Here is a 16,516-nt window from a genome sequence, read left to right on the forward strand (position 1 = left end):
AATACATTAAGAGGAGGAAAACAAACAAAGAAAACAAAAAACCATGTAGATCTGTGATGTCCAAACTTACTGAGGACTGACTTCCCACATCTTGTGGTTGATGGTGAGAAGCCATGTCCCAAAGAAATGGGATATTTCTAACATCTCTCCCCTGAACAGGTTCTGTGTTATCCAATTGAGTCTGAGCATGTGTAGCCTTTCCTTCTGTTAGGGAACTTAGGGTTATACTTTATATATTGCTCCTCTGATTTCTCAAAACTTATAGGAACTTCATTTTGCTCAACATTTCTACAACCCAGTTAAATTTGTCTGAAATTGGCCAACGCATTGGCCAACTGCTTTTACTTACAAGGCACAAACTGACAGGCGGTTTGATTGCACAAGCCTCATTTGCTTAGGAAATTAAGCTAAAGATGATAAATAGGTGTGTATAAATGCCTGCCCATGAATTCCCTGTTGCAGCCTCCGAGCATGCTTCCCATGGTACAACATAGCTCAGAAAGCACTTATCACCCATCCTTTCTGATTATATCAGTAACTTATTCAGTGATTAGTCAAAGTAACATTCCTCTCCTAGCAACTAATTTAATGCTTTTTAACATATTGCAGTCTCTTTTAGGTCCAAACCTTTCTATTTTGGGATTTCCAATTCAAATTTGCCTAATAGCTTCACATAATAGTCCCTTGCTCCCAATAAATTCCTCATTTTAACTCTAATTGGTTTGCTCATGAAGAATCACAATTTACATGAGCTGAACAGGAGATGTATCACTAGCTATTACTGCGTGTAAGTAATATTTGATAAAGCAAAAGGAGATACTCATTTGCTTTTTTCTCAGCATTTGTTAATGATATTGCCAATTTCTACAAGCAGATAAAGTATATTTACGGCATAAGCAATTAAATGTATTTGGACTAGGTATTAAATAACAATGTCAGTTCAGTGTCCTCTTAAATTTATGATGTCTGTTCATCATAATAATAACCCAAAGTGACTACCATATTCAGATGAAGTTGTTGCTTAGCCAATTGTTCTCCAGTGCAAAGTGATCAAAACTAAAGGCGTAGACTGGTTTTATGAAAGGTGATGTAAGCAACAAGTGGAAACACAAGAAATTAAGTAATTTGAATAGCTGCAATACTGAAGTATAAATCATCTTCAGTGATTTCAAAGTCTCAGTCTAGAAATAAAGAATTGTCTCATTCTACTTAACTGAGCTCAGCCTGAGGAGCCTGGTAATGCAAAAATGCACAGGACATCTCTGAAGGAGTTTGGGACAGGAAGGGAAGCTGGAGTTTGGGTGATACCAAGAAACCTATTGGGACTACTTTGTGAAAGAAATGGATATTATAAACCTACATGAAGATAAGTCAATATGAAACACTCATGGTTTTGAACAAAAGTTTTTAAATGTTACTTCAAGAACTTCAGGAAGCTTCTCAAAGACAAGGGAAAAGAATATGACTTTTTTTAAAGTATCACTATTTCAAAGCAATTACAATTTCTTCCTGGGTGTCTAACTCATAATTTTGAACACTTTGGTCCTCAAACGGAGAGGACCGTTACACTAAAGACAACAAATATACATTTAAGATACATTTAGATAGAAGTCATACCAGCTTGTGGTGCTGACTGCTATTAATTACTGGTATAGGTAGAATATTTGAATAACAAATTTTTAAGCCTCTTTGATGTAGATTTTTTTTAAGGCCAGAATAGTGCCTGTGAAAAACACAGATCAATGAGTTAGACTCATTTAGAAAAAATAACTTTGGAGTATGTCTTTTATTTTTTTGCTTATTATTACTTCTAGTTTAGCTGGAGTCTTGGTTGTTGTTTTTTTCCTGTAATAAAATCCACTAGTAGAGAGAACTCTAGTTACGCTAATTCTGAAATTATGCTGATTAAGGATAAACGCCGTAAGACCTGTCTCACCTTTTTACGCACGGCAGTGGCATTTGGGAGCACTGCATTAGGACAGACATACCCTGTGCCTGAACTAAGATTCACCAGCGACCCGAGTGTGACTCTTGGAGAAGGAAAAGGCAAAGAGTAGCGAAGGCCGTGGCGTGCAGTACCTCTCAGGTGCAGCCGGCACCCCGAAACAAAGTACAGTCAACGACCTATAAAAGAAATAAATTAATCTGATGAAGAGTGTAAATTAATCAGGTGCTTGGTTATAAAACCAAGCTCTTTGGGACTTTGCCTTCTCAGAACAAGACCCCTCACCCCCAGGAGCCAGGCGTCCCGCAGGGCCCCGTGGGCCCTGGTGTGGCTGCGGGGGCCGGGTACCCTCCAGCCACCACAGGCCTTGTCACGCCCTGCCCCAGCGGCTGTCCCAGGCGGTGCCACACCCGCCACACCGGCTGCCACACCCGCCACGCGCCTTGTCCCACACGGTGTCCCACACCCCTACTCAGGCCCCCCCCCCCCCGCTGCCCCCTCACACAGGGGCCGGGCGGGCACACAGGCCCCGGCTGCCCCGGCCCCGAGGCACCCCTCGCAGCGGGTCGGACCGGTCTGGGCCAGGCGTGAGGAGAGGGGCGGGCGGAGGGAAGCGGAGCGCCCGGCGGGTCGGACGGACGCGGCGGGCACCCAATGCGCTCAGGCGCTGCCGCCCCGAAGGGAGGGGAGAGACCCGCGGTTGGGCCCAATGACGCCGCGCCCGGAGCGGGACTTCCTTCGGGGATCCCGCGGCGGGGAGCCGCGGCGGAGCGGAGGTGACACGTAAGTGCGGGGCCGGGGAAGTTGCCTTTGTTCCTCTCAGGTGGCGGTGGCAGAGTCACCGGCCGGGCGGGTCCCCGCGGCGGGGCCGGGCTGAAGGCGCCGCCTGAGGAGAGCAGGGAGCCGTCCCCGCGCCGCAGCCCCTCTCCCGCAGGCCGCGGTAGCCAGCGCCCCTGCCCGCCCCCGCCGCAGGGACCCGGGACAGTCAGCCGGGGGCCTCCCCCTCCCGCCGCCGGAGGGCCGGGCAGCACCGGGCAGCCTCGCGGCCGCAGCATGCGGCTGGAGCGCCCGCCCCGCGCCGCGCAGGGTCCCGCCGGCTCCGCTCCGACGCGCAGGGCCCGCAGGCAGGGGGAAGCCGCCCGGGGCGTCGCGGCCGCGGCGGTGCCCAGGGACTGAGGCGCTCGGCCGGCCCCTCCCTCCTTCCGTCCCTCCCTCCTCCCGGCGCGGGCCCGGGGCCTCCGATGTCGCCGCCTCGTCGTCCGCCGCCTCCAGCTGCCCGCTGCTAAGCCGTGAGGGGCGGGGGCCCTCGGGACCCCGCCGGGGACATGGGCAACGGGATGTGCTCCCGAAAACAGAAGCGGATTTTCCAGACCCTCCTGCTCTTGACTGTGGTGTTTGGCTTCCTCTACGGGGCGATGCTCTACTACGAGCTGCAGGGCCAGCTAAGGAAGGCTGAGGCCACGGCGCTCAAGTACCAGCAGCATCAAGAGTCCCTCTCAGCTCAGTTACAAGGTACTTACCTCGGCAGGAACCTCTGCCGCCCCTTCCTAAGGCTTGCAGAATACCCTCCTCGTCCTCCTTTGGGGAAGTCTGGGCTCCAGCTGTCCAACCTCTCACAAAGTTTTGCTCCATATGTGCTTCTACCCCTTCTCTCCCTCCAGCCTGTGGGCTTTTGGTATCTAACCGTGGGTAGGATCCTAGCCCTGCTGAAGTCGGTGTGAGTTTTTATCGTGGACTCCGAGAGAGCTCTAATTCCCCCTCACTCCCACATATTTTATAGAGTGACTCTTATTCCCAAAGGACTGCCCATCACTTTGCAATTCCTGGTATAAATGAAAAAGGCAGGCATACTGCTTGCCGCTCATCTAACAGTACATCCACTTCTGGGACTTTTGTGTGCTTCTGTGTTGTCTTAGCAGCATTAATTTTATGCTGCTGAGAGAACATTCAGCTGCAAAAATGCAGTTCCTGGGCAGCATAATACCTAAATAGGTCCAGGAGGGAGAGGAGTATTCTAATAAAGCATTTTTTTAAAGGGTAATTTGAAAGTGAAGTTCAAATAAGTTATTTGGATAAGGCTGTTCTATTACTTTTGGAATAACTTTGAATTTCTTGGCTTAAAGCTGCCACATAAATACAGATCCTTGTGTGTCTTGGTTTAAGGATGCACCAAATGTGGGTGTCCTGTACTTGAAGATGAAAAGATGTCCAGACATCAGATGCAAAGCAGCAGATATATATGTGAAGCATCAGTGCTCTAGGAAGTGCAAGACCTCAGCACCTCTCTAATTGTCAAGTGCAAGATTATCAGGTCGGCATATACAAAGTCCAGAGCCAACTTTCAAAACTCTTTAGAGTTTTATTTCTCAAAACTGTATAAAACAAGAATAAGAGTGGTCTGCTCTAGCAGCTGTAGCAGTACTTAACTTCAGGGTGATCTTCAACCATACTTTTCACTGTGGAAGCATACGTAAAAGCATGCCTGGAAACATACAGTTTTTATGCAGAGAGCGCAGAATTGGGCTTATGCTGTTAGATTCTTACAGTGATTTGTTACTTGAGTATGTTTAGCTACAATCTGAGATCATCATTACTTAGTTATTTCAATTTCAAGCCATCTCCAGGTAATGCCATGGAAAAATTTGACAGAAACCTTCATTTTAGTCGTGAAAAAGGTATAAATGTTTGGCTGGGAGATGGGTATGTGGCAGATGGCTAAAGGGCTACTTTTGCTAGTCTGTATATTTGCCAACAGTATTTGAAGAGGACACAGGAACATCTTGTTCTCAAGCTAAAATTCAACAAGTTAGCTTTTTCTGTTGCTCTGGCTATACCAAAGAGGAGCATGCAATATACTTTATCCTAACACAGAGGAGAGATTCTCTTGATCAGATATATTTCCATGAAAGTTTAAACTTTCCTGAAACATTATTTTGAGTAGCCATCATCTATCCAAGCAAGTTTATGGAAGCAGCAGGCAACTAGTAGTTGATAAATGCGGTGACAGTGCTGCATTTTATATAAGTATTCTCTTGCTTGTTTCAGTGTATCAATGAGAAATGTAAAATAATGGACCAGAATCTGAAAACATTAATACATTTGATTATCAGTGCAATAAATCCACATGGTTCTGGGGCCCATGGCAATGTGTCAAGCCTATTAAGCAGGAGATCTTATCTATGCCTAGTATGGTAGCAGTAAACCTTGTTTAAAAAAAAAAATATTACTAGCAGTTAAGTCACAGAATACAAGGAAAATCATAATGTAACAATAAAATCGGTTCTTTAAAATTTTCCTGTATTATTGCAATAGCTAATGTACCCAAAAGAGGGTGAGGCTGAGAGCCCAGGGACATACTAAACGCAGCAGGAAGCATTAGATGCCTAATCTCCCACTAAGGTAAATGGACCTGTATGCCTGAGGACTTGGGCCTAGTGAGCTAGAAATAAACTTTTCTTCCCTGTCTTTCCCTGTACATTTAATGACTCTTTCTGGGATGGCCTGCCCTTATAATCACTTGGATTTTTACAGTAGCAGTTTATTAGTGAGGAGAACATACAGAATTCAGAACCTGTGCCTATGCCCAACTTACCTGGACATACACAAGCACCATGCTAACCGGTGATAGACAACACCAAAACCATTTCTGAACTTTTCCTATTTAACTCTTTGATATGGAACAATAGGAAGGAATTTTCTTTAAACAGAGACTTTGAAACAACATAAAATGCTGACAGAAAATCCTGTGTTTGCAGGTGCAGTATCTGACTGCACTTTGAACTTTTGATTTTAAATGGCCTGGATTTTACATCAACAATGTTTCTGTGGCCAAACAAAAAAACCTCTAAGAATATCTAGGCTACATCTCTTTGCTGTCCGTAACAACATGAGAGATTATTCTTTAAGTTTATTCTTTTATGAGAACAACAAAATGTATCACTACTAAAGCAGTGCAACTTATCTTTTCCATGCAGCGTAATCAGTTTCTCTGTAGATACTGGTCTAGAGATAACTTTAGGGCCTGAAGTATGATGGGAGCACTCTGAAATCTTTGAAACAGGAACCGGTTAAAGGGCAAGGTCACTGACATAGCATTGCCAGGAGGAAAAGAGGGTGCTGTATCAACAGTGGTTGATTTCTTAGTGTTTACGGCTCTCTTCTGGGTGATTAAATAAGACTTAAAGCTCATTACAAGCTGAGGAGAGAACCGAACCTTGGACTTCTACTTCCTGAACAAACATTTAATCAGTAGGCTTTTATTGTTTTAAATTTAAAAAAAAAAAAAAAAAAAAAAAAGGCAACAACTTAAAGTTGTCTTTTTGAGGATCCTGAGGCTGTATTGTGCTGGGCTGGCTGTGCTCCTGGAAGGCTGACTGGATTGAAATGCTTGGATGACAGTGAAATATTGCCTGTTTTCTCAATTTTGGTTGGGTTTTGTTGTGATTACTGGTGCCTATAAAGACAGTTGCTTTCCTGATTGTACGCAGAGGAACGCTGTTAGGGCTTCTGGGTGAAACTTGAGTCAGTTTATGAAATGCTTAAGGAAACGTAACTCCTAAGTTTATGTATAAGGTCACAGTTTTGGACCTGGATGCCTTTGGTTTGCCCAGAATCTTAAGAAGGATCCTCATGTGTAGCTCAGAGTGTAGCCTCCCTTCACTTCCTCTGGCCCCTCTACTATTTTTCTATCTCTGCACGGTTTTTTAGATTTTCCATCTATGTAGGTAATAAGAACCTTCTTTTTGGTACTTGCCAGTTCTTCGTGCCTGAATGAGCAGTGCTTTCTGTTTTTGTTTGAAAAGCCAGTTCTCTTAGATTTTTATCTTTTTCATTGCCTTGTTTTGCTCAAACGCAGCGTGTGAACCAGGCTAGATCTTCTATACACATGGGAAAACAGCACTCTCATCTACCAAGGCAGAATGTACAGATCACTGAAAAATGGTGCAGGAAGAGGTCTCAAAATTGTTTAGCCCATGCACCTGATCTGAAGAGGGCTGCATACAACTGTTGTTGTAGGGAGTTCTGCTTTTTCTGGTGTTCGCAGCTTCAGGTACTCGGCTGAGAAGTATTTGTGCCTCTTGAAATAAGACCAGGGTGCGATTGGAAGGATGGCAGACTTGGGGAACATGATAAGAATAACTGGTTTGGAGAGGCTGGGATCTTAAGCTCACCCCCTTTAGACAGCTCACGTTGTAGAAGATTTTGTATTTGAAAGCTAAACTCACAAAAATGAATGTCAAACTTTGGCATTTTTCTCTCTTTAACAAAGTTCTGATGGGCATGGAGAAAGTAGCGCTGCTTTTGTAACCCACAAAGGGAATACCGGAGGCAAAATTTAGAGATGACACAAAATTGCTTGGCTGCTAAGAAAACCTAAAGTCATTGTTATCTATAAGGTCTTTCATAGAGAAGCTGATCTTCCCAGTAAGCTGATTATTTTCGAATCTCATTCTCTGAGTATTATATGTTCGAAACATGAAGATAATCTTGTTTTTATCATTTTAAGAAATACTAAATAAGACTTGACACTCTCTGCCTCCCACAAAGATGTGTCAAGCTAAGTCTTAAACTATTGGCCATATAGGAACAGACTTCAGTTGCTAGAAGAGAAACGCATTGACAGCTATAGATGAACCTGATCGTATCTTTGACTGCTTCCAGATTGAATGTATCTACAAATGTCTCTTTAGCCCTTACAGCTTCTGTCTTCTCATCCTCTGGGTATTAAGTAACCCCTTGTGTACTATTTTAATCTGTTTAATCTGTTTTAATCCCTAGTCCTAATAACAGCCTACATTTATTGCCTTTTACTACCTTAATTTTCTGCTCTTTCTCTTAGAGTCTTAACGTATCTGATGGCTTCAGGCAATCTCTGTGCAGTCTGAGACAATACTGTAATCTTGGGAGCCAACCCAGCAGGGACTCTGAACTTCAGAGTCTGCCCTACTGTAGACAAGGTGTGGATTTCCTCAAAGCTATGTGATCCAGCGCTAGAAAGCACCAGCTGAAAAGCAAATGTAGAATTCCTCTGTGCCTGTTGTGCCATTTGTCCTAAACCGAGGCCCCTCCTTGGAAGTGACCTGCTAGAAGTTGATCAGATCTATAGCAGCTCATGTATAGAGACTTGCATAACGCATTACAATGCTAGATCATAGTTCTGTGTAACTTTAGTGGTTAATATTTATTATGTCTGCATGCTAACTATGTAGGTGCCAAAGCTGTTCTTATTGAAGTTCATACAGATGTGGATGTACTTCACTATCTCACCCCTCTTTTATAGTACTCTATTTAAACTTGTACCTTAAGTTGACAGAGCTAAGAAGAACTAACAGTACTTTTGATGGCTTATTTTTCACATGCATCATACGAGTAGAGCTACATCTATGCAGCTCCTATATGGTTTGGTTGTTCTCCATAACAACAGCAGCCTGAATTCCTGTCATTCCTATTAGTTTCAGATTACAGTAACACTGCAGTGCTTATTTTGATTGTGCTTTGTTGCTATCTGAGATGTGAAAGATCTGTGGTAGCACTGTAACAGTAGAGGTTAGTTCTCTGTGTACTATTGGCACATGGGTGTACTTCAACACCAAGTACAGTACTGCATGAAATGGCAAATATGGCATTCCTAATTCTGCTACCTGGCTTCCTGAAATGGTGTGCTTTGGTTTGTAACCTCATCTAAGAATCTGTCTTTCGTACTTCCATTCACATTTTCCACTGGGTATTTAATGTTCTAAATATTTAAAACCACATTAAATGTTTGAAATTATTAGTGCAAAATTTTAGTATGGAAGGTCTATATGCTGTAAGTGTATATCCATATATGCATTTGTATGTACATATATGTATGTAAAAATGTATATTTAGACAGATATATGTCTGTTTTGCAGCTCAACCTGAAGATTTTGGGTTATCTGGAATTATCAAGATTTCTTCATAATCCGAGTACAGAAAAGGTGCTTTGTTCGGTTCAGTTAACTCAGGGAGCTGGTTTGTTGCTTCTAGGTCCATAGTGAGTAAGAGTCCCAGCAACTGAATTCTATGTCTGGAAAGATAAATTGAGCAAATGCCCTTTTTTTTTTTTTTTTTTTTTTTTTTTTTTTTTAATTCCTGTAATCTGTGCCCGAATGCCCTTAAATCACTTTCCTTGTGGACATAATACTTCCAGGATAAATTTCTACCAGTGCTGCAATGTTACATCTGCACCCAGGTTGGAATCTGGGCTGAAGATCACAGAGCATGTAATCTGAAGGAATGCTAAGCAGGGTGAGATAATAAGGTGGTTTTGTTCCCTGGGTGGTGGTGTTTCTCCCCACCCTCCCAGTTTAATATTGGGCCTGGTAGCTAACAGACTGATGCAAGATAGAGCCAATATCCTGAAACTATTTGTTACTGATGATGATTTAAGCCTTTTAAAGCTTGTGAGTGATTGATCTATCAGGGTTTATGAACACTTCAGAGCTGAGAGAGAAGGAGGGATGCAAGATGGGTGGATGCTTTGGCGAGTTTGCATTCTGGCTTCTTCAACAGTCGTCTTCTGTCACATATTCCTAGCAGGCAAAGGTTTGACAGCAGCTTCTGCATCACCTAAAACATAATCAGCTTTGTTGGAGGGCGACCAGCAGAGAAGCAGAGGGTAAAACAGCCACGGTCATGATCTGACAATCGTAGCTGCAAACTGAGCCAGAAATCCTGTAGTCAACAGCATAGTTTAAGCGATATCTGGCTGTGCTAAGCACACAATATGGGAAGAGTTTCAGGGTGGTTGAGACTTTGCAATTGTACTGACAAAACTTTAAAGCTAATATCTGAGAGTTAGGTACTCCTGGAGTGGTTCAGTTAAGATTGTTGCTGTTAAAACCGAAGCCTAAAACAACAGAGTGGAATTACTTCCTTACTTCCTACATGAGCAAAACTGATTGAATTCTCAAGCCTTAAATGTGATGTTCCAAACACATTGTCTCATTGGGCTGGTTGTTTTTGCTCGGCAGGATACAGGCTGACAAGCCTGTGTATCTGGGTGGGACAACCTTATGAGTAAGGTTTCCGCCCACAGTGAAATTTGAGTACGCATTATAGCATCTCTTATATAGTGGTGAGGATATTGCCAGCAATTTGTGGCTAATACAGTTCACTTCGCTCATTTTGGAATAGGATCCTTACATACAAAAAGTAATTACATCTGTCCTGCTAAAAGTCAGGTGCTGTTTTGAGGTTTAATGGTAATGAAAGCTAAATAATTCATATTACTGAAAAAATGAACTATACAGAAGAACTAATTAAGGCAGAATCTTTTGTTGGGTGATTTTTCTTGGGATTTTAGGATTCAGGGGCATGAATTTCTAGTCATGTTGGAGCCTGAGGTAAGCACTTAAGGAATTCAGCCTGTTTGGATGCTGTTCCTTGTTTAAAGCGGGGTCTTCCAAGCTGGACGCAATTCTGATCTTTTTCTGGTGATCTAGCATAAACCAAACTTCCTGAGATTTTCTACTATGTATTTTTAATTAAGAAATAAAAGAAACTGCAATTAGTCTACCTCTTCCTTTACATTCCCACCCCGCCCCCCCCCCAGGTATCTGAAATTAGCCTAGTATCTTATTTTCCCGAGGTGACTCAGATCCCTGAGTTTGGCAGTCATTTCCAGGGCTTAATTACAGAAATGTTGAGAGAAGTATGGCCTGCTTGTGTTCCTGGAGGGCGTAGTAAGCAGTCTTATTCCTATCCATGCCATCACACTGAACAATGCCATTTTCAGTGTTTCAGTTAATCTGTCATACTTGAATGCATATTTTGGGGTTTGACAGTGATCTTCTGTTACAAAAAAAAAAAATTATGAACGCTAACTCAAACTATTGATTTCTGTATGCTGTTTTTCAAAACTTACAACTGGAGCTGACTCCAAGTCCCCTGTGTTAGAGCTGTCAAGAACTAATTTAAGGAAGAGGTTTAGCAGTTTTGTAAGGTGATAACCATAGCTATTACATCAGGTTTTGCCATATTCCATTATGATAAAAATGCAAATGTATGTTTCAGTTAGGAGAGACTGTTAAAACATGATGTGTGTGTATGTATAGATTATGTTGTTTTTCTTCAATGTGCTAGTCTCTGAATATATATATTTGTATAGATCCTAACACCATGTAGATAGAATCACTAGACTTCTGCATAAAATTGAAAAAAGTCTAAAACAATTTTTGAGAGAAAGAACAGGTCCTTGTTTCCTGGAGCTGAGAGTTGAGCAGACCCAGACATTCAGAGATGATGTGAGACGGAAACTGTTGTCTGGTATGTCATGACAAAAATGGCAGAATATTGGAGAGAAGAAAATCATAAAAAGAAAAGGGAATGGAATTTTTTGAGAAGTAAATCTGCTAACCTTAAGAATTTAAGTCTAAAATCACTAAACAGGTTTTCTTTGAACTATTTGCATTTATCATCATTTAAAAAAAAAAATCTTTAGCATAGATAGGTGTATAGAAAACTGCATATGCAAGATGAGATGCTAATCTGACCCAGCATGTCATAACTGTGGGTGGCACCAAAGGTTGGAAGAAATCTTTTGTGGAGTGCGTAGGAAATCTTTTCTGGGATGGAAAATGTGATCTCTTTCCTAAAAAGTCATGCCTGAAGCCTAGCTGTTAGGGATTAAATATTTAATTGCATTTAATACCCCTTCTCAAAATTTTATTTTTAGCAGCAGCTATTACAGTTTACTGCTTCAACATGGTAAATACCTCCCTATATCCCAACCTATCGTTACGTTTTACTTGCAATTTGTTTTTAAATCTGTTGTTTCCTAGAGGTGTTATTGACTTCTAAGAAAGGGAGTACGTGAGGCAGGGTGGAGTAAAAGGATTCTATTAAATGTAGATGTTTACTCATTTAGAAATTAATTTTCATGTCATACTTTTAATTGAATAGAGGCCACAACTATTTCTTAGAAATATAAGCATGTGTTTCTGGGGCGAACTGCATTAGTGTGCCAAATTCCCCAGCATTCCCCCATTTCCAGAACTTCAGTCAAAGATCTGCAACACTTCTCCACATTGTGCTCCAGATTTCCTCTTTTCTTTTTGAGGATGCAAAACTGAAGGTTTGGTAACTATGTGAATTTTCTGATATGCTTACCTGAACTCTCCACACATTTGAGAGCTTTTTGAAGTTCTCTCATGATTAGTTCTGACACCTTGTCTAATCTGTTACCAAGCTCTGCAATGTTAGTGTGTGGAAACCCTTTAATAGAAGGCAAGCTTCATAGAGAGCATCAATGATAATTTTTGTCCTGGGCAAGACAGCAGGGACTGAGTTGGAGTTTATAGAGCCAAAAGCAGGATTCTCACAACTTAAGGAGTCAGCTGTGAGCTTTAATGGATTCCCAACAGTCAGTGTCACATCAACTAGCAGGATACAGGTAATTCCCAAGCTATTCTTTGGTTTTTCAGATATATTCCAACTTACCCAGAAAAGATTCCAGTGTTCCAAGATTGAAAATGTTATATAAAAATGCACGTAGTCAGTTCTCTGTTATCTTTGGGTAGGTCTTACCTGGTTTACAGCTAAAGTGTGACCTAAGCGCAGGCACTTGATCAGTCTCCATCTCCAGCTCGGTGTGGAGCTGTTTTAGTAGCAGTGGGATATCTCATTCATGTAGAACCACAGCATTGCGAGCACGATGCAGTGGGACGTCGCTCTGGTGTACAGCTAGCTGCCTGCACTCAAGCTAGTCAGACCCAAATCTCCATAATTTGCTCCAGTCCCATTCTCCAATTCTAGTTTCTGACTGGAGTACTGACTGAGTTAGAGGAACAGGTTTATTTTAATTGATAGGTTATTTTTGGTGCAGGATCTTTTGAAAGTAGTACATGTTACTACTTTCTCCTTGTGCAATTGAAATCAGTGGTAGGTCTATGACAAACACTACAAACCCCGTGAATATGAAGATCCGGATATTAAATACTTAATACTCTTAAAATTATTAATACTCTGAGCAACATAAATGACTAGAGAATTAAGTGAAAGCCATGGTTATTTTTAAGCACAGCTGCCAAAGAATGGTTTAGTTTGCCAGGAGGAATTCTGCTCTTTTGCAGTGACTGGCTGTAATTTCACAAAGCTATTACTTGATTGTTCTTCACGTGAGTAAATTGAAAAGCGCAGGAGTTTATTTTAAAGTAAATGCAATTGTGACACTGCACACAGTGCCAGTTGTGGTTTTCAGTGAACAAAATGAGAGCAGTCCATCCCTGCCTGTATGCAAAATTGTTCCATAATTAAGCCAGAAAAATGCTTGTTTTTCACACACAGTTTCACATTATCTTGGCTTCTATTTCTGTCCTTTTTGTATAAATTCAAAACAGAAAACTTCAAGGGCATAAAATATGAAAGAGCTTCAATATTTCGTTCGATATATTGTAAATATATGGTTTCTGTAATGTTGTTTTCTTGCACTATACTTAAAACACAATTTTCCTAGTCTTTATTGTGGGGATACTTCCATTGTTTCTTAGATGTTTGCTATGTCACTGGAATATCTGTTTATTGCTAAACTCGCAATTGAGAATCTTTGAAATAGGTGGAGTGTATACTGTGACCAGTATGGGTTGTACTGCGGCGGGGAATCCTGATACTTGTCCAGGAGCTACCCACAGTTTGATAATCCGTTTCTGATAAGATTATCAGTAGTGAAATAGTGGATCTCCTTGTTTGAAGCCAGATTCACTGACTTAATCATATACAGAGCTGGAAGCTTGGGGAGCAGGTCTTGCTATATTAATAACATGTTCTCCCAGCATGAGATGTTAGCATCAGATGAGTCAAGAAATCTCTTCTGAGATAAAAATTTTTATTATTGTCATTGGACTAGAAAATCTATCCTACATCCCGTATTGAAGGGATTTTTCCTTGGCTCATGGAAATGCTTTACTCTCAGCAGAAAAGCTGTTCGCATGGGTTCACATTTTAAATGGTTCTATTTGCAGTGACAAGAATTGGAAATTAACTGTATTTTTATAATGAGTCTATGTTCTACAGACCTTCGTAGTGTTACTAGACAAGTGCCAGGGTGGCTTACCACACACTGCTGTTTCAGTTCAACTCTGCCACAGTCTGAGAGAAAATAACATTGAATGATGCCAAGATTAGTGAAATCTGCTGGTTTTAAATGAAAGGTATTACTGTAAGCTCAGAGAAAGATTGCAGAATTGCATGAGAAACAATGACAATGAAATTAATAAGATTTCTTGCATCATGCATATTTAAATCCCAATGTAATCTTTATTTTCCAGTATGTAAGATAGTGGGAGCTGGGCTATTTTACAGTCTTGAATCATGCTTCTGACAGACCAAAATACCAAAGTAACACAGTTGCAAAATTGCTGATAATGTAAAATAGGAAATACTTTCTTTTAAATATACAGTAATGGCTTATTTTGCTTAATAATAGTTTTATTGCTTAGAGGTCGAAAGTAAAAATAAGAGAAAAAACCATGACTGTTAAATAAGCTTGCTTTCATCAGATTGCTTGACTCCCGTGTTGCAATTAACGTTCAGCAACGGTCAAAGTGGTGTAATCTTCTGAGAACCTATAGAGCATTGCACTCCCCCACTTCTTCACTTTCCTTTCTGCATGAGAAAAATCTTAAATCAAGGACTTGATTTAATTGGGATCAATTCAAGAACTGTTAAATATTTCCTTGTTGAAGGCAAAAGGTGGTTTAACTAGTTGTGATGTTACCGGTTCTGTTTCTGGGCTTTGCTCTTTGGGGCTGGATCACCTCTCTGTGGATTCATGTTGTTCTTTGTTCGTTCATGTAGGTTACGTTATATAGGTAACTTAAAGAATTAAACTGGTACCTGCAGTTATTCCAGCTTTGCAATAGTGCGTATTAGTCATTAGATGACAATGTTTTTCCCCTTTTTTGTACCGTTCTATTAAATATAACATAGAAACAAAGTTCAATTATTTGTGGAAAGATCAGTACAAAATTAAGAACTTACCCTATGAAAAAATTATTTGTGAAGTGCCATGTTGGTGCATCACACAAGTAGGAATTTGCCAGATTCCTTACATAGGTTCCACCGTGCTGGCTAGGAAACCTATAATAGAAAACATGTTTTTCAGTGTATTTATTTCTTTGAGATTTTTGCTCAGACATCTTAGATCCAGGCTGGTAGTGAAGAAGGAGAAATCCCCTGCTGTAGTAGCAAGAGCCTTGTAGTTTGGACTCTTGCCTAGGAAGTTCCTGACTGATGGGAATAATTTACATTTATGGGAGATAAACTCCTATATGTACTTACAAAATCTGACCTGCAACCTACTCCCCAAAAGAGCAAGTGAGAAAATATGGAAGCTATGCTTTCTTAATAATTATTTTCTTAATCAAAGTCTTCCTTACGTTGCACATTATGGACTTTTATGAGAGAAAAACATTGCTGAACCAACCAGTAAATGAACTAGAAGGGGAGAGATGTATGAGGAAGATTTTCTTAACCCTTTTTGGCCATCTGAAGGGCTATTTTAGACATTGCCAGCTTTGTTCCAGTATTTCAAAGGTTTGTACACAGAAGGTAGCAGTGAGGATGCACTACCTGGGGAGGGGTGTAGAGACATTGCTTGAAAGTGCAGGGTGAAGACAGGAAAGCCAAAGCTCAGGAGAGATGCAGTTAGCTGTGAAAGGTACAGAGCACCACGGTCCCTAAAACCCAGACTATTGCATTCTCTTTCTCCTTTCTTCCTGCCCTTATTATGGGTTTGTTGTGCAGGGTTTCCCCCCCACATTTGTTAAAACACAAGGAGGAGCTGAGGAAGGTACACTTGCAGACAAAGAAGTGAAATGGAAAATATTACCTCTGAATCTGTTTGTGGTTTAGTCTATTTGCTAAAAAGCCTGTTTCTACCCCTGACTGCATGGGAGGGGAAACCCATTATGGATTTTCATTTCTCTCCTGATTTGCTGTGCTACAACCACTGTTCCTTTTGCAATGTAATTTGGCATTCACAGTCTTCAGTGCTTAGACAAAACCATTACTGTAGTGCTGCCATTTTTTTTTTTCCCTTCGCTGGAAGCTTACTTGCTGGTGACTGTGAATATTCATTACATGCTTGTTTTGTTGCAGAGGATGTTGATACATTAGTGCATCTTGACTGATGCCCTTGACTTTAGAAGATAAACAGCAAAGTAGAGATAGGTGACAAGGATTGATTAGCAATCCAGCTTCTAAGCCAAAACATAAACACTTGTAGATAAGCCAGTAGCTAAAGAGCCTGCAGAATGCACCTTGGTGGAATTAAGAACACGTTTTAAGGTGCAAGAGGAGTTTTCTGTGGCTGTCAAGATACAAATCTTTATTTGATGCTTCCTATCGAAGGCTTATGTTCACCAATGGTTTACTTCTCAGAAAATTAGTTTCCTAGTTTTGAAGGAAAAATCACACATTCCATTAATACAAATTAATAACTCTTTAAAAGAGTGCAAATTATAATTTTGACAGTGAAAAGTACTTGTGTTTAAACTGAGCTTGAGCAAATATAATTGTACATTTGCAGGAGTTATTAATTAATATCTTTCC

General features: G+C 41.1%; 1 protein-coding gene and 1 long non-coding RNA gene across 3 annotated transcripts in view; one reads left to right on the plus strand and one right to left on the minus strand.

Annotated features, from left to right (window-relative positions):
• The first annotated feature begins 3,139 nt into the window (after window positions 1-3,139).
• The window catches only part of GOLIM4 (golgi integral membrane protein 4), a 34,467-nt gene continuing 21,090 nt past the window's right edge, over window positions 3,140-16,516 (plus strand). Inside the window, exon 1 of one of the 2 annotated variants that reach the window (XM_076341401.1) lies at window positions 3,140-3,457. In XM_076341401.1, the coding sequence (XP_076197516.1) occupies window positions 3,271-3,457 (187 nt within the window). In that variant the 5' untranslated portion in view covers window positions 3,140-3,270. The remainder of the gene's footprint in view (window positions 3,458-16,516) is intronic. The other variant, XM_076341402.1, reaches the window with a different exon arrangement.
• The window catches only part of LOC143161923 (uncharacterized), a 38,171-nt gene continuing 36,487 nt past the window's right edge, over window positions 14,833-16,516 (minus strand). Inside the window, exon 3 of the long non-coding RNA XR_012995614.1 lies at window positions 14,833-15,043. This is a non-coding gene — a long non-coding RNA (uncharacterized LOC143161923). The remainder of the gene's footprint in view (window positions 15,044-16,516) is intronic.

The sequence above is a fragment of the Aptenodytes patagonicus genome, chromosome 6 (assembly GCF_965638725.1).
Source record: "Aptenodytes patagonicus chromosome 6, bAptPat1.pri.cur, whole genome shotgun sequence".
In the NCBI taxonomy this organism is placed as follows: domain Eukaryota; kingdom Metazoa; phylum Chordata; class Aves; order Sphenisciformes; family Spheniscidae; genus Aptenodytes; species Aptenodytes patagonicus.